Source organism: Galleria mellonella, unplaced genomic scaffold (assembly GCF_026898425.1).
Source record: "Galleria mellonella isolate WM207_F2 unplaced genomic scaffold, CSIRO_AGI_GalMel_v1 utg33, whole genome shotgun sequence".
NCBI lineage: Eukaryota > Metazoa > Arthropoda > Insecta > Lepidoptera > Pyralidae > Galleria > Galleria mellonella.
Genome location: NW_026442079.1, coordinates 4424254 through 4443399, shown reverse-complemented (window position 1 = coordinate 4443399; position 19146 = coordinate 4424254). Strand labels below are relative to the sequence as shown.

Below are 19146 nucleotides of genomic sequence, written 5' to 3'. Positions count from 1 at the left end.
GGTCATCAATGATCTTGTTCAGAAACAAGATAAATTTTGCCACAATACGACACATCCTTGTATTTATAGTTTCTTGACATGGCATGGAGCCTTATTTTTTTAGACTGTATATATAAGCTTATACAAGAATTTTTTTTCTGTATTACATTAACACACCTTGCGTCACAGAATTTAATCATTTTACGCATAACAGCTAACTTAAATTACGCATTTATACTTTTAAGATGTTTGTTATGATGTTGATGAAGGTTTCTGACGTAAGTACACCAGGAAACAATATACCCAATATCAATTGTTCAAATATTTTATAGGGTTTCTTAACCGTGACCGGAAATTTAAACCTGTTTCATCTCATCTTAATTGCCAAGAAACCCTAAAAATAATTAATTATTTTGAAGTTGAGAAAGGTCACTGTAAAGATGTAAAAAAACACCAGTAAACAATGCAGGCAACGTCAATTGTTCAAGTATTTTGTAGGATGTCTTAACCTTGATTCGAAATTTCCTTTTTAATTATCTTCCTGATTAATCTTTTATTAATATGCCTGTAAATAATTTGTACATAACAATTTTGCATTTTATGTCTAAATCACTGTTTGTTTGCACAAGGTTAACACTCAATGATATATCGGATATTCAGACTAACCTTGTGCTTTATTCAAATGCATTAGCCAGCATACACAGAGTAACAAGTATAAACAAAATCTAAGTAAATAAAGTCACGTACACTACTAATTCAAAATAATTCACAGTGAAAATTAAACCCCTAATAATTGGTCACACATTTATTCACACCACAGATATGGATTTAAATAGACATCGCCCTCAATGAACATTTTAATAACAAATAAATAGAGAATTGATATAAAGAGCAAAAAGCAGAAGTACTGCCGATGATATCTTTGACTCCGTTTAGTGCAGATGATTGGAGTTTGCTATCAATCAAGTACAGAATTTTGTAAAGAAATACGCTTATTTTCATATAAATTAAGGTACTTGCGTTGTCTATATCTATCTATATTTGTGTTTCACGCAATATGGTCATTTTAAAATAATATTAAAGTGCATAAAAACATTTGCTAGAATTCTTAACAATTCATGGACTATGGATGTTTGTCTAAAGTTTGTATGAAATTAAATGTCATAACTATACATTAGGTGCCTAGTTGGTAGAGTCGCGAGAGTTAAAATCTGGCTTAAGACATATATTTTTTATAAGTAGTATATACAATTAACTCATTAATCCTAAAGTAAAAAATAAAAACAATATATTCGTTTAAAAGTTAATAACAATTGTTTCGCTGTGTATGTTATAAAATTACTTTTATTTTCTTTTTTTAACTCGGCCGGTATAATTTGAACTTCTTACTTAGGATGAAATAGAAAGTAGGATAAACTAAGACGTAAAATCTAACATCAGGAACATAAATAAAGGAAGAGCGGTATTAAAGAACTAGTTTTGAAAGAACGGCCAAAAAACTAAAGGCAACCAAGAAATGTCAAAAATTGTATCATTGGTTGTTTATTTCTTTATGTATGTAATGTCATGAAACATTTCCCAAAATCTGCAATAGGTAATATTAAACTAATAACTATTTATAAAAAATATGACATTCAGGTCTTGCATAATATATAAACTTTAAAAGAGCCTAACAAAGTTTTGAAAGAGCATAGATTTTATTACAGGATTTTAACTATAAATTAACAAAAATGTTATTGAATATATTTATTATTACGTAAAATGTTTCAAATAAAGCAAAATTTGAACAACGTATTTATTTGGAATCTAAAAAAACATTTACAAATTTTTTTTTTTCAAATATATCATCGCAAATTGATAGTCAATGTGCGATGTCCAGCCTTTTTAAGAGCATATAAAAAGAAATTCTAATTTAAAACTAAAATAAATAATTAGTTTCTCTAACAGCTTCCTCTATTGTAAATGCTGCGGATCTTTTACGTTTCTTTGGCTCTGATGTTTCGAATGTCATTGTTTTCTAAAGTAAACAAACGGTCTATTTAAATTAAGTATCCAATTCAAACGATTTAATTATTCACATAATTAATATATATAATGAAAAATAAGCCTTGAAGGACCCAGCTTTTTCATTACATTGTAGAGCAGCTCTTTGAAAACACATTCTTTCAAAATATATAACCTCAAAAATTTTAATAAAATTAAAGCCATGTATATGTTATATCCATAATCAAAACAATAATACATCAGAAAACAAATTAAAGGAATACAAAATCTTACTAAATACAAGAAATCTTCGTCTCGTCTTGTCTCCGTTTATATTCGATGTTTCGATGAAATGTCTGCGAGTGATATCTGACCACTAAATACTGTTGGCTTAAAGTTGTAATTCGTGCATAATTCATTTGAATATTAGCGCGGAAATAATATTGGCTCTTCCAAAACTTTACTCTTTCAAGCCGCTTCTCCGCTACCAATAACTATGACGAAAAGGTGAATGCTGGATTTTAGCACTGGCGATTAGTGACAATCGTGTCGTGTCAGCAAAGTGTCAATGACCAAAGTTATTAATTCAGTTTCAATATGTATTCGCAAGGATTATACAGTTTTAACAAGGACTTGCGCTTGCATAAGTCAATTCTCGACCTTTTTTATTGTCAAAATAGAACAAATATATTTTAAGTTCTTGACTAATTCCTCGGTGAACATGACAGAATATTTTGTCTTGCACGAACAAAAGTCCTTAATATGACAGTGTGCGCATGACCTATTATAACTAGTAGAACATATAATTTAGTAAATGGGAAGTTTAAGTGAATTATATCTTGTTCTTATTGTTATTTATTTTAGCAGTTCACACGACGATGGCTACTCAACGGAAAAGCCACGCCATCTCCATGTTATGGAATCATCGAATGATTTAAGTCATCTAACCCAATTGAATACAGCCGACTCTATATACGGGGTGGCTTTGATCGCTGCGGTCGGTGCTGCGCTTACTATGGCTATATTTGGATTTGCGTTTGGATGGTACACGTAAGTACCCGATGGATTAGTACTTAAATTTAATACATTTCCTCAGTTATATACAAATTAATACACACAATTCTGTTATTGATATTAAGAATTCACTCTTTAACAGTTTCCATTCTTAGCTAATTGTAACTAAAGTTGAATAATATAGTACCTATAATACCTGTTGAGAGAATAATTGTTAAAATGATGATCAGTTTTATAAATGAGCAATTTTATAAATGTTTACATATTTTAATGTTTGTTACTTAACCTAAACTGATCACAAGACTCGTAATATTATAATATATGCTTTAATATTTTAAACTATGTATTATGAAAAACTATTATCATCTACAAATGTTTGTCCGAAAGGATTGTTAAATTTCTTAAATATTATTATATATACAAATTGATAAGTACTAAAAGGTCAATGCACTTTTGAAGTAATCTAATAAAATGTCGTATGGACTTTGCGGTATATACAGTATACTCCTTCCTCGCCTATTTGGCGCAGAGAAATTGATACACATATTGAGACATGATAGATAATCAATGCAATTACCGAACAATATTATTGTTGCACTTTCCATGAGATGATCAAACAGTTTCATCGTAACATCGTGTTCTCGATAGTGGATATATTCGAGAAATTAAGTACCTTAAGTATATGGACATTAGAGGTATTATTATTGACTATTATGAATTAAATTAGTATATCATTCAGTACAATTTAAAAAGACAAAGCTTTCTTATCTATTATGGGAAAATTGTTAAAAAAGAGTAAATTATAGCCGTATTTAATAAGCAACTTATTTCAATGTAATAAAACAAATTACTTACTATAGGTTATCTAAAAAAGCAAAGGCAGCTGCTGATGTTGATTATCCAGCGTATGGCGTAACTGGACCCACTATCGACACCTCTGGTGACAGAAAACTGGCTCAATCGGCACACATGTACCACTATCAGCATCAAAAACAACAAATTATTGCTATGGAAAGGTAAATATAACAAGGTTAATTCAATTACTCAATATAGTTAATTTACTTTAAGGCTGATGTCAATGGAAACAAGCTATCACTAATCAATTATTATTGACTACCAATAATAATGATAGAAAAAATAATATATACCTAAGAAAAAATACATGTACATTTCAATATCAGCCTTCCAACTAAGGATAAACAATGTTTTCATATAGACAATAGGTACCGCTCATACACTTAATATACCTACTGTATATATTCTAAGAAAATATTTGATAAGGTAAAATACTTTATTATTAATACTTATAATAATATTAGTTTTCTTTCTAAATATAAAATTATATTTATTTAAGAAATTCAGTATTAGTATGCAAATAATTCTACTTGAGTTTATCATACACTTACATCCATATAGTTACTGACAAGGATCAAATCTCTATAATGAAAATTGTCTATTAAGTACATTGGAAGCCATGAAGCCTTACATTTCTCGTACTATATCTAATATATCGATTCATTGGAACATGATGTTACTTATATTGCTACTTAATAGCTTCTTACTTAGGTTTCCCCGATTGTAGATATTGCAATAGAAATTAGTTTCAACTTTCAGTACACTAAAATATCTATTTGTATGAATATTATGCAAATATTATTATCATTACTGCTATTATTATTTTGAATGAAAGCAGGTTAATTAACCGGTGGTGATGAATTTATCAGAAATTAACCACAATGGTTTCCAGCGAGAACCGCATGGAGGTCCACCTGTGAAACCATATTACTAGCAATGGAGTTGTTTGACACCATTATTAACAATCCCTTACCCCCCAACAAATAGCGTAAGACGTTCTATAATTATACGGCATACATAATCAAAGAAATAAAGACATCTGTAGAGTATGAGAAATTGCATAGTTAAAAAAACCTAAATAATTAACACCTCGTAGGTATAAGTTTGAAATACATTATATCCCTTATAATTTCTTAAGAAATGAATCAAAATTAGTACATAACTAAGAAAATTTACAACTACGAGACCCATTTTTAAATTTAAAATCTATATTCGCTTGGAGTACAATACCTCCTACGTAATATGTCAACAATAATAAAGTTACGAAATGTTGTGCTACAAACACATTTTAAATGCTGTCTTTTTTATAAGGAACGGTTTGGAACAACGAAATGGATCTGTGTCTGACCCCGAGTCGGAAGAGGAAAATGAAGAGGGAGACTACACTGTTTACGAATGCCCTGGCTTCGCCACGGTAATTATACTATTAATATAATTATTATCATTTCTTTCAAAACCTGAGTCAACACAAACACTGCGAACCCATTTTTCTATTCATTTAAAATCGATTTAAGAAGGTATAAGCCATTGTTTCTAATCTTTGCTTACTTACTTCATATAGAATGATGTGTAGAATTGGCCATCACCTTGTTTACTACGTGTAGTTTTGTAATGAGTAGAATTTTGTATTGTTCCTATTATGAGTGCAGCATCCATAGGTGTAGTATTACAGTTATTAACAATTCAAACACAAAAATGAAACAAAAAAATGGTTACACTAGCTTGTTTTATAAAGAAGTTAAACTATAGAAGAAGAAGACAGTTTAATAAAGAAGTTGTCGTTGTTGTGAATTGTTGTGAGTGTTAAAAAAATAACAAAAATTCGTAGTTATTAGAATTTTAATTTTAATTTATAGACGTTCAGAACTTTTTTAAATTGAGTTAATTTTTTTTTATCAACAATACATATCTGGTGTTTGTATATTGCATTTAAAAGTATAATATTTCATTTAATAAAAATCGGTAAAAAAACTTTTAAGTTAAACGGTTTTATTTTATGTGCACTGAAAACTACAAAATAAATAAATAGTTACTTACCTATCAACCTACGTAGGTGATCTCGGTCATTAATATCTCTGATGGTAGTGGTTGTTATAGCATGAACCATGTCAGCGGCCGAAAGGCAGTTCATGAGAGAACACTGACACCAGGGTTTGCTTGGTAGGTAAACTAAGCAGCCCACACTATAACAAGTAGGTATTTTGACCTTCTAGTTCAAAAATATTTTAGTACTAGGCAGAATAGCTTTTAGGCATATTAGACTAAAATAAAAACGTGGGGCCCATTAACTATTTCTGTATCACTTTCTACTATACTAAGTGTGGATTGCATTGACTTATTATAATCGTCATCATCATCATCCTAGCGGTTTATCCCGGTCGCATCCGAAACCTCATAGCTCCGGAGTCCAGGGTCCGCTAAATCGACTTACTATAATCGTTACTGGAGGTTTTGACCATCAATAACCAGCCGTTACGGCTTCACCAGCGAACACTGAGCTCATGATCTACCAAAGTATAAGATATGCTCTGCTATAGGTATGATTTCAGAGGGGCCCCACGTTTTTATTTTAGTCTAATATGCCTAAAAGCTATTCTGCCTAGTACTAAAATATTTCTGAACTAGAAGGTCAAAATACCTACTTGTTATAGTGTGGGCTGCTTAGTTTACCTACCAAGCAAACCCTGGTGTCAGTGTTCTCTCATGAACTGCCTTTCGGCCGCTGACATGGTTCATGCTATGACAACCACTACCATCAGAGATATTAATGACCGAGATCACCTACGTAGGTTGATAGGTAAGTAACTATTTATTTATTTTGTAGTTTTCAGTGCACATAAAATAAAACCGTTTAACTTAAAAGTTTTTTTACCGATTTTTATTTTCTTGTTTTTAGTTTTTAGTAGTGAAATTGTTTACCGAATATTCCTCATTCTATTTAATTCATTCAGTGCATCATTATTACATGGTTTCTTACCTGAAAATTTAGTACAATCTAATTCCTCAATACATAGCCCTTCCAGAGACTTGACTCGACTTAGAGCCACGTACGCTTGTCCTTCCTCAAACCATTTTGAGCCCAAATATACCACTGCATGGTCGACGGTGCTGCCCTGCATTTTATGGACGGTGAATGCTCATGACAAAACTAAGGGCAACATCCTTTTTTCAGCCGTACCATAATTGAATTTTGCTGGAAACTGTATGGCTTTAAGGTAAATAACGTGCATGCCGTCTGTGCCAAAGTCAATTAAAACTGATGATATATCTGTTTCGTACATTTGGGTTCGACGGAACTGAGACCAAAAAATTTCTGTAATGTGGCCTATAGCGTCATTTACCAATCCTTTTGTAACGTCAATGTTGGGCCGCAACATTACTTTTGCACCTACAAATATTTCAAGTACTGATGGTAAGCCTCCAGTCTTATTTATATTTGTTGGTATTTTTTATTTATTGTTACCATGTTGTTCCCACAATTAAGGGGCATTTTGACGGTCGACCCCCCCCCCCTCGCAGTCCAGTAAAGGGGCAAGGCTTAATATACAACAAGATGCGCCCAATCTTGAGGGGGAAGCGCTTACGACATTACATTTTTATCCACCCTAATGGCATACAGTCCTCGGCACGTTTTAACCTATTACCTTAACTTGGGTGGTATAACTACCGCTTACTAACGAGGTATCTAATTACCTAATACCTCTAACGTCACACAATCTTAGACGCAACTGTTCTCGATACGACTAATCATGCCCCCACCTAATACGCCATTTTGTAACAGCGTCCATCTTGAATTTAAAATTTTGACATAATGACAGTATTCTGCAGTGTAGTCCTATTATTTGATACCCATATTGTGGTGGTTGTGGAAAAATATGTACCTAGTCCGCCATATGGGAACGGCGTCCATCTTGAATTTTAAATTTTGATATAATCATCGTGTTTTACTAGTGTAGCCCTTTCATTTGATACCCATATTGCGGGGTTAAGGAAAAAAATATGTAATCCGCCATTTTGTATCGGCGGCCATCTTAGATTTATAATGTTATTGATTTTATTATATTGTATTGTCATCTAAATTAAATGTGTGTACCAAATTTCAGATCAATCTGACAACGGGAAGGTGCTTAAATTCCAATTTCTAATTTTGACCCAAATAAATAAATACCGTACAGGTCGAGCTAAATAAAACCGTTTAAAAACCGTTTAATAATAAAAATAATCACAACTAATTTAAAGCAATTGTGAATAGGCTATTCTCGGGTCCACAAGCTTCGTCTAAGACCACATTATCACCATCCATCTGGTGAGATGTGTGTCTAGTGTCTGAGTGTCTTGTGTCTGAGTGTCTAGTGTTTAGTGTCTGAGTGTCGAGTGTCGAGTGTCGAGTGTCCGAGTGTGTAGTGTCTGGGTGTCTGAGAGTCTAGTGTCTGAGTGTCTTGTATCCGAGTGTCCAGTGTCTGTATGTCTAGTGTCTGGGTGTCTGATTGTCTAGTGTCTGAGTGTCTAGTGTCTGAGTGTCTAGTGTCTGAGTGTCTAGTGTCTGAGTGTCTAGTGTCTGAGTGTCTGAGTGTCGAGTGTCTGAGTGTCTAGTGTCTGAGTGTCTGAGTGTCGAGTGTCGAGTGTCGATTTTACAGTGTCGAGTGTCGAGTGTCTAGTGTCTGAGTGTCTAGTGTATGAGTGTCGAGTGTCGAGTGTCGAGTGTCTAGTGTCAGAGTGTCTAGTGTCTGGGTGTCTGAGTGTCAAGTGTCTGAGAGTCTAGTGTCGAGTGTCGAGTGTCGAGTGTCTAGTGTCTGAGTGTCTAGTGTCTAGTATCTGAGTGTCTAGTGTCGAGTGTCTGAGTGTCTAGTGTCTGAGTGTCTGAGTGTCGAGTGTCGAGTGTCAAGTGTCTGAGAGTCTAGTGTCTGAGTGTCTTGTATCCGAGTGTCTAGTGTCTGAGTGTCTAGTGTCTGGGTGTCTGAGTGTCTAGTGTCTAAGTGTCGAGTGTCGAGTGTCGAGTGTCGAGTGTCGAGTGTCGAGTGTCAAGTGTCGAGTGTCGAGTGTCGAGTGTCGAGTGTCTAGTGTCTGAGTGTCTAACGTCTGGGTGTCTGAGTGTCAAGTGTCTGAGAGTCTAGTGTCTGAGTGTCTTGTATCCGAGTGTCTAGTGTCTGAGTGTCTAGTGTCTAGGTGTCTGAGTGTCTAGTGTCTAAGTGTCGAGTGTCAAGTGTCGAGTGTCGAGTGTCGAGTGTCGAGTGTCGAGTGTCGAGTGTCTAGTGTCTAGTGTCTGAGTGTCTAGTGTCGAGTGTCTAGTGTCTGGGTGTCTTGTATCCAAGTGTCGGAGTATCTAGTGTCTAGTGTTTAGTATCTGAGTGTCGAGTGTCGAGTGTCTAGTGTCTGAGTGTCTAGTGTCTGGGTGTCTGAGTGTCTAGTGTCTAGTGTTTAGTATCTGAGTGTCGAGTCTCGAGTGTCGAGTGTCTAGTGTCCGAGTGTCGAGTGTCTGAGTGTCTAGTGTCTAGTGTTTAGTGTCTGAGTGTCGAGTGTCGAGTGTCGAGTGTCGAGTGTCGAGTGTCGAGTGTCGAGTGTGTCGAGTGTCGAGTGTCGAGTGTCTAGTGTCGAGTGTCGAGTGTCTAGTGTCTAGTGTCTGAGTGTCGAGTGTCTGAGTGTCTAGTGTCTGGTGTTTAGTGTCTGAGTGTCGAGTGTCGAGTGTCTAGTGTCTGAGTGTCTAGTGTCCGAGTGTCTAGTGTCTGAGTGTCTTGTATCCGAGTGTCTAGTGTCTGTGTGTCTGTGTGTCTGTGTGTCTAGGGTCTGGGTGTCTGAGTGTCTAGTGTCTGAGGGTCTAGCGTCTGAGTGTCTAGTGTCCGAGTGTCTAGTGTCTGGGTGTCTCAGTGTAGTCCTATTATTTAATACCAATATTGTGGTGGTTGTGGAAAAATATGTACCTAGTCCGCCATATTGGAACGGCGTCCATCTTGAATTTTAAATTTTGACATAATCATCGTGTTTTACTAGTGTAGCCCTTTCATTTGATACCCATATTGCGGGGGTTAAGGAAAAATATGTAATCCACCATTTTGTATCGGCGGCCATCTTAGATTTATAATGTTATTGATTTTATTATATTGTATTGTCATCTAAATTAAATGTGTGTACCAAATTTCAGATCAATCTGACAACGGGAAGGTGCTTAAATTCCAATTTCTAATTTTGACCCAAATAAATAAATACCGTACAGGTCGAGCTAAATAAAACCGTTTAAAAACTAACAGTATTACCACAAAAAAAATTTTAAACATCATGTTAATAGCCGTGATTGTCTGAACCTGATGGAACTTTGCATACCTATCATTAGATAGGTATGCAAATTGTCTTATGCTATCATCTAATGCTATCATATCATTAGATAGTACTTTGTACTCTTCTAAAAAGAAAGATTTTATAATAATTAAAAAACGTGGTTTAAAACCTATGTAAAAAATTGCTGTTTAAAATGCCCTAAACAGCAGTACCGATAGTTTTAATATTGCTTAATCAGTGTAATAATGTGTTCTTGTAATTGTGTCAAAAAATATTAATTATTATCTATAGTAAAATTTGTTTCTACAAATTCTTTTTATTTTAAAAAATATAGATATTTTTGTTTAGCCATAAACAGATGTTAGAAATATGTTATAGTAAGTCGTCTGAACATGTTTAAAACACTTGTCTATTGCAAGTGTAACTATTTTGTGGTAAGACGGTTGTAAGCGTTCTTACATAACTAATGTGTCATATTAACGTACTGTTTCTAATTTATATTATATACTGGTACAGCACACTTAACTCTAACCAGTTGGTTAGAGTTTAAAACTAATTACATTTCATTTGTTTATACTCTCGCCGAATCCTTATCGAGTTTATGTGTGTGTGTATATATATATATATATATATATATATATATATATATATATATATATATATATATATATATATATATACATATACATATATATTATTATATATCATTCAACTGCTGCGCAACCAAATGTGAAAAACACACAAATGTTACCAAATGTGAAAAAGTAGGTTGATCTCTTCCCTAGATGGATCGATGATCTCAAATGTTATACGTGTTAAAGTAGTTCATGATCGTTAGATTATAAAGATCCATACAAAGATTTCGAAAAAATAGGTCAACTTTTATGTACATGTGTGTAAAATAGTTACCAGATTAGAAATTATTATTATTATTACTTTAAAATAATCTAGATAGGTGAAGGTTGTAATTTAAATTATTTATTTATTTTTTTAAGAAATACCAATAGCTAAAAAGATAGTTAAGACAAAAAGCCAGTTACAGGTTTTCACAAATAAAAACAAGATTTAAGTAATTGCACATGCTGCAGCTGCAGGCAAGCTGCTAGTCTTATACTGATATATTGGGTCGAGTTGTCTATTTCCCACACCTTCACCATGACTGTGATAATAAATTCATTATATTATATATTATATGCATTATGACTATATATATATATATATATATATATATATATATATATATATATATATATATATTATGTGTCTAATATATGTGTATAAATTGCGCCACCGACCTTACCTCTGTACCCACCTAGTACTTTATACTAGGTTGTAGGTAAGAGATTGCTTTTAGCAATTAAGCCTTCTTTTGTATCAATATCCTTTTGTGCGTAATAAAGATTTCATTATTCTTATTATTTGCTAAAAACATAATGCACTTTCACCATCCCTCCTTAAGAGGGGAGATAGCACCCCCCCCCCCTGCAGAAGCACAGTCGACAGGGGTTCAAGGCCTCAGGTAGAGAAATCAGCATATTATGCGGACCGTATCCAAGGGCAATGCGTTCTGTATCTTCCCCTGAAGAGATCTGCCCCACCCCAACTCTCTGAAGTATTGTTCCAGTATGGTTAAGATAAGTCCGTCCACTGACAGAACGACTGGGATGATTTCGGTAGATGTCACATCTCACATTTATAGGATAATATAATTCAAAATATAAGACATATTTTCTGAAGACGCTAATAATCTCGTGGTTGTCTGTAGTTTTAATGCTTAGTAAACCTCGATGACCAACCTTGGGATATGACCAGATACCGATATGTTATAGCGAATATATTGGAGAGGATTTTGACACTAGAGGTATCTGTAACGATTCCTTCATATTGAGAGACCCGTCCTCTCGGCACATGGAGGACCACACACTTGCCTATTTCGAACTCCATCTTAACAGAACTACTATAATCGTTTACATTATTTAACAGTTCTGTCAGGCATTAGACACTCGGAGCTGGCAATGTCAAGTTATCCATGTACAGAAGGTGAGACACTTATATACGTCCTCTCCGATATTGAAAACCAGTATCTGAATTCTCTAGAAAAATATAAATTCCGATCTTACGCGCTCAGAACGGATATTTTATATATTATCGTAAGACAAGTGACGGGGCGATATTTAGATAAATCCATAGTCCATGATGAGCTAAATGAATGATCCCGGTTGTAAGGAAATTCGAGAGCACCCTATTTTCGAGAGTACTTTGAAATTGCATGCTAAGATCACACGATTAACCAAAAAAACCTTTAGCCCATTGCAAACCGTACTACTGCAACCCGTCGATCCCTGGACTTTTCCATTTCTGAGCCCGATGAATCGTAGCAAATACCTGTTCCTTCGAAATAGCAACGGGGTTCATCGGCGCTGTCTAAACAGATACTTCTTCAACACCATGCATCCATACGCCCTCCTCTTGCTCCATATGTTCAGAGTACAGCTGACACTAAAAGTCGACGAAATCGACTGTTTCTGGTTTTTGCCCTGTAGGTTGCATTTTACGCACTCCAAATTCTAAATTCTAAGATTAGAACTTCCATTCATCGCTCATGAAGAAGCGATTCTGTTAATATCTCTCGGCCCTTTCTGCGTACCGTCGAAGTCACTTCTTATTTCCAGGCTAGTTTCGCGTTATCACTTAAAATTATGTTGACGCCAAGCCAACTAACGTCGATCGCGATCGAAGTGATGGTGTCGGTTGGCTAGCTCATATTTTGCCGCATCCACCGTCAACTGTAAAGGCGCCTGGGCGACCGCCAGATAGTGGCCCTATATAACGGAGAAAAGAGATTGTTAGTAGCTGCACGTGGTGCCTTTGGAAACTATGTTGGCTAATTCTTGTAGGATGATAGGCTAATTGACTTGCTTTCATCCTCATCTTTCATCCCTCATTAATGCCCCGACAGTGTATATAAATAGCGGAGGCGGAATTACTATTCCATTATCACTCATTAAAAAAAGGCGACCCTATATGCGTCTCATTGTATTCTTTGGCATCTTTATTGACTAACCCTGTCGGCCATATTGATTATTATTTTATATACGTTGCCCGCCACGAGTGTTCGACTCGCGTATAGTGTAGTATTACGGGGTTTATTATTGCTGATTGTATAACTGTAAAAAAAAATACCACAAATAATTCTTCTTCTTATCTTCTACTCAGTCACTGACTTGACAACATATATGTGATACTTTTACTATATTTACAGACTGGTGACATGGAGGTGAAGAATCCCCTATTCTCTGAGGATCCGACTCCAGCAACCCCTGGAAAATGCGAAGTAGTAAAACCCCAGCCTAAGGATTAACTGCCCTCCAAATCATCACCGCCACCTGCTGTCTCGACCTGGCACACCATCTTCGTCGCAAACATAAATTTCGTCCTATTATATCATATAATCTAAATTACAAAATTATAATCATCACGAGCAATGGTATCAGTAAAGATTCGTAATTTCACAGAGGCATAATGTCGTTGACATAATAAATTATGGATTTTTATTAAATAATGAATTATTGCATATATAACGAACTTAGATTAATGACTCGTCTCCCCTGCGCTATCGCAACAGACCAATCAATCATTAAACTAAGATAAGAATAACTTTATAATAAATGCAAATTCATAGGAAGACGAATTAAGATAGTGCCTGACCGATTTGGATATTGACATGAGTGAAAAACATCATTCGTAGAGTAGCTCAGTTATTAAAAATTAGATAGAAAATACTAGGTATGTATTTCTTTAAAAAAAATTAAATAGGTACCTTACGAATGTTGGATGACACAGGTGTTGCGGTAATTTCCAGGTATATTAACGTTACGGTAATGTTTTGTTATTTGGAACCGTTGATTGACTCCGACTATGTATTAGCACTCAACATAATTTGGAATGTTGTGCTTACCTGGTAACATTTAAAAATATTGTATTCATAACTGCTCAAACATAGAGGGGGTATATATATTTTAGGTCATTTAATAAACATAAAATATTGACATCTTTCACAATGTTACATAGAATCCTTTAAATACAGGCAAATTTTAAAATCAAATCAAAATTAATATAACAATAATATACAACTGCCTAATTCATGATTCATGTCTATAATGCCTAAAATAAGATTTTATTAAGCATATTTTATATCTTTACTATGAAACTTCGTTCAAATAATTTTTATTTAAAGTAAATGTAGTTGATTTACAAGAAAATTCCGGGTATTTATTGTCAACTTTTGAAACTTATTTTAACTTATTAATAATATTTATATTTTTAATTTCGTGATGAAATATATTTATCTGGATATTTATTTGTCAGGTATTCCCTTATTTATTCTCATATCAAATACCTATATTAAAGAGTTAATCTAAATGTACCTAAATGTGACTTTATGTGACCATTAATTGTTTAGCTATATATAAGAAATTAGTATTTATTATCTGTTTAGTGTAGATGTACTTACCAATTAACTCCATGAACGTATAGAACCATATTTAAGTAAACTCGAATTAATTCGCTTTTAGAATTCAATTCCACTATTATATTCGAACACGCTGAACATGAAAGCTTGAGATTACGTTTCTAACTCATTACTCAATATCTAGTCATATAATATGCAATTATTACAATATTTTAAATGATCTCTTTTGCTTTATTGTAAGCGCAATACCATATTATGGAATATCATTTACTTAATCAATATGTATGTATCTAGTAATCAAATTATAATCAACAAAACGATTTAATGTTATAGGTGTTGACGTTTAATTGTATTGAAATCGTAAGTGTATGTTGTAATAATTATAAGTATTAACCATTTTACTCTCAATTAATTTCTTTTTTAACCGACTTAAAAAAGAAAGAAGTTCCCAAATCGATTGCAATTTTATCCTGTGTATGTTTAGATAATTTCTGCCAAAAGAATAATTCAATTCAATTCCAAATAAAGATTAGTCCAAAGTGTATTATACAAATTGTGTTCATATTTTATACGTTTTTATCCATCAATCGGCTGCCAAAGTGTTTTTTTAAATCCTCGAAAGCTTTAGACCATTCCTACTTTGGAAGACAAATGGTTATTCCTCCAATGTAGAGATGGACAATACAGGAGTAGTTGAAAAGCTAGTGGCGAATGATGTCAAAGTCTTTTAATTAGGGTTTAGATTTATACAGGTACGTGAACGATTTCATTTCACACATCTAATTTCATATCCGCGCATGTCGATTACTTAAATTTTCTCTCTCTCACAACATTTTTAAGACTCGGGTTTGTACGATGGCTGCTGCCTAATAACACCAGGTAATTTTGCAAATATTTATATAAATATTCGTATAAATTTGTGTTTTTAGGATTATATACCTAACATTATTTAGTTGCAAATTTATTTAATTAAGTACGAGTGTTGTAGTAGAATTCTTATATTTAAGAATATAAAAATTCTTATATTTAAATATATGCGACTATCAAAGAAAAAGTTTTAATTGTTAATTAACATTAAATATCTATTATAAATGTTTATTTTTAATAAGAACAAATTATTACTGTTGGCTTATTTACAATTGAATTATACACCAAATATCTACATGTATACATATCTTCTACACCATTTACCTATGTCAAATTTTATAGATGTTTCTTGAATACTCCAAATGTCTAATATGTTATCATTATGTTAAAATAAATATATAAAATAATTATGCATATAAATGTATAATAACACAGCTATATAAAATTATATAATGAACTTATTAACGTTTTCTTCTTTTTTGAAAAGGTACTGCCTATCAAGAAAACCAAACAGGGTTATGCCAAATCAACGCTATTAATAGTTAAAGTATAATGTCTAAATATGTATATAACGACTGATTTGATTTTTTCCTATATGGATATTAGGTATGTTATATATATAGCCAGCTTAGCTAATGGAGAATTAACACCTTTATACTTATATGTTGTAAAAAACAATCCATTACCTTAATAATAATTTCTAATACTGGCATACTGCAAATTGTAATTATTTATGATAAATCATCAAAAACTAGGTACTAATTGTTATAATAACTTAGAAACGAAAAGTATACCACACTTACTCAAACCATAAGAATTCTTTAGTTTGTTTCCATTTTTTACAAAAACACCTTCATTTTGTAAATTGACAATAGTCATGAAAACTGTAATTTATCTTTTATAAGACATTTTTCTTTATGCTATAATTAAACTTATAGTACCAAAAATATTAAATGTATAATAAAATTGAGTCAAAGCATTAAATTCGGGTAAAAATTAATTTCCGTTTCGCTACATTCCCACCTATCCTTGCAATGTGTCCATGAAAAATTTTGAAGTATGAAATAGGCACCTACTTACATCGGTTTTTAAAAACCGACATTCATGTTTATATATAATATTTCTAATCCTATGTTGTCTGTTCTAAACCTGTTATCTGTGTACCAGATGCTTATAGCACTTATGAACCAATTTATTAACCTATAGGTAGTTTTGAACTGTTTCTTACCTTTTTCTACCTAAAGGCGTTGGTAGATATAGATATGTACTTTTAATAAGGTATTAAACAACTATTTTTAAACGACTTCATAAAGAAGGAGATTCTGAATTCCACTGTTATAATTTTATGTATATTAAGTCATTTTCACCAATACTAGCATAGCACGGAGCCATGATTTTTTGGTCTACGTATATTTATCATTATTAACCTTTAGGTAGGTACTTATAAAAAGGTCAAGTTTACTCAGCAAAATGTTTCTATGTAACATTAATATACATTGCCATAGAATTTACGCACATTTAATGCAACTGCGTCGAATAACGCTTTCATGTACCCTAATAACACTTTATTCTCGACAAAAGTTACTGACGTAAACAACACTAGGAAACAATACACCCTGTATCAATTGATCAATTGTTTATATTTTATAAAATTTCTTACTTGAAACAAAATGTAAGCTTGATTCTCTCCTCTTAATTACTACGAAGCTCTAATAACAATTGTTTTGATGTTAAGAAAGGTCACTGCTATAAAAAAAACCAGCCCCAATGTAAACAATCGGCCCAATATCAATTGTTTAAGTTGTTTTATAGGGTTTCTTACCCTTGAACAAAATTTTAACTTGATCCTACAAGCTTAACCTTTACAATTTAATCCTCCGTTAATTCCATTTTATTTTTGTTGCCAATGAAGTCACTTTTTCTTGCGGAGCAAAATTATATTGCCTAAAATTTGACTATTCAGACCCACTGAATTTATATTTTCATTAATGTACCTACTTAAGTACTTACTACCTTTTTCTTACTTACTTCAATTAAGTAGTTACCTATCTATCTATATAGCCCATCTAATATATATTATTAACGCTAACCTAGCAGCTTGTAATGGGATGTCAATGAATTGTCATGGTATGATACGTCCGTATTCTAATTCTAAACAATCGAATATAATTTTTGATCATGCTACATACCATACACATATGTCTTAAGTTGTATAATAACCAACTGCCGAAAAATTTTGAAAATAAGAAATTTTCAATAACATAAACTAAAACTGTTTACTGAATACATTGATGTAAAATTCCTTCATTGCCTTTTATTCTTAATGAATTTAAAAAAAAAAAGAGGTCAATTCGATTGTATTTTTATTTCATTCCTTTTTTATTTTGATTACGGCATGACCGATTACGACAAGATTATACTCCCGTGTTGTGATAATACGGAATATTACATGTTTTGAAGTTAGTCTTTTTTTATCTCAGTCATAAACCATGTTACTTATGTAACACCTACCTACTTAGGACTAAAGAAGGATTTGTTAGTAATGCAGACTACCAGTATCATTGCTAGCAATGTACTCTGTCAAGTTACACTCCACGTGGTACCCCCTAGAAACCATAATGCTGAATTTCAAGTGTATTTATCATGATGGGCTAACTGATCTGCCTTTTCATTCTCCCCTATCACCCTTCACTGATGCCCCGCCAACGTATACAGTTAGCGTAGGCAGGTTACAATTCCATTATCATCCAAAACAAAAACTACTGCTAAATACATAGATAAAGGATAGTACTGTAGGTATCTATGCTAACTTAAATGATAAATATACCTTATGGACATTGCTTGTTAGAGACCAGATTGTTATTTGAATCTGATATAAATATACTATAAAGTCTAATATTAATAGAACGACTATTAATTAAATAAAAATAATAAATATTTACGAAACCTGTAATAGACGAGTGTGTATGAATAGATTGATAAATGTGGAGGAAGCTAAAAAGGTCTGTTTAAAACCGGGGCATTTGAGGTTCCGTTATTTCTGCCTACCCTGCTTGTAGACATAGATGTATGAACATATTTATATATTTACGAAACGTTTCGTTATTTATCGGTGTGTACATTTTAATCTTCAAATTACTTAGCAAACTATGGAGAGGGCTACGCTCGGAGTATTTTTGTGTGAAAGAATCCGAAATGAAAATATCCGTTTATCTAAAATCACCAATATAGCCCGAAGAACAAGCAAGCTGAAATGGTCATTACCATTTCAGCTTACTGGTTCTTGTGTTCTTGTGATGTGATCAGCACATTTGCTGATCACATAGCTCGAAGACACGACAACCGATGGAGAACAAAGGCTCTTGAGTGGCGACCCCGTACGGGCAAACACGGTGTAGGATGACCCCCTCTAGATGGAGTGATGACCTCAAATGCATTGCAGGGTGTCAGTGGATGCAGGTGACTTACGATTGTTTTTATGGCAGTCTATAGGGGATACTTATGTTCCCCAATGGACGGATAATAGCTGTGACGATTATAATAAAATGTTAACGACTGAAGTAGCTTTTGCAGAATAGCCTCCTTAAAGTACATTTTGTACTTGATTCCAGAAGTAAAATTACTAAACTAAAATAACAGTATTTCTTCTAATAAGGGCATCAGTACATTGAAGTTTTAAACTAATTTTAGTATTATCTAAATGA

At 33.1% G+C, this 19146-nt stretch overlaps 1 protein-coding gene across 4 annotated transcripts in view; it reads left to right on the top strand.

Annotated features, from left to right (window-relative positions):
* LOC113521113 (uncharacterized) overlaps positions 1 to 17746 on the top strand; it is a 31348-nt gene extending 13602 nt beyond the window's left edge. The window contains exons 6-9 of one of the 4 annotated variants that reach the window (XM_031911365.2): positions 2830 to 3012; positions 3837 to 3992; positions 5143 to 5245; positions 13367 to 17746. In XM_031911365.2, the coding sequence (XP_031767225.1) occupies positions 2830 to 3012; positions 3837 to 3992; positions 5143 to 5245; positions 13367 to 13465 (541 nt within the window). In that variant the 3' untranslated portion in view covers positions 13466 to 17746. Of the gene's footprint in view, positions 1 to 2826; positions 3013 to 3836; positions 3993 to 5142; positions 5246 to 13366 lie in introns of all 4 variants that reach the window. The other 3 variants (XM_031911364.2, XM_026906555.3, XM_026906548.3) reach the window with 3 other exon arrangements.
* Positions 17747 to 19146: the final 1400 nt, after the last annotated feature.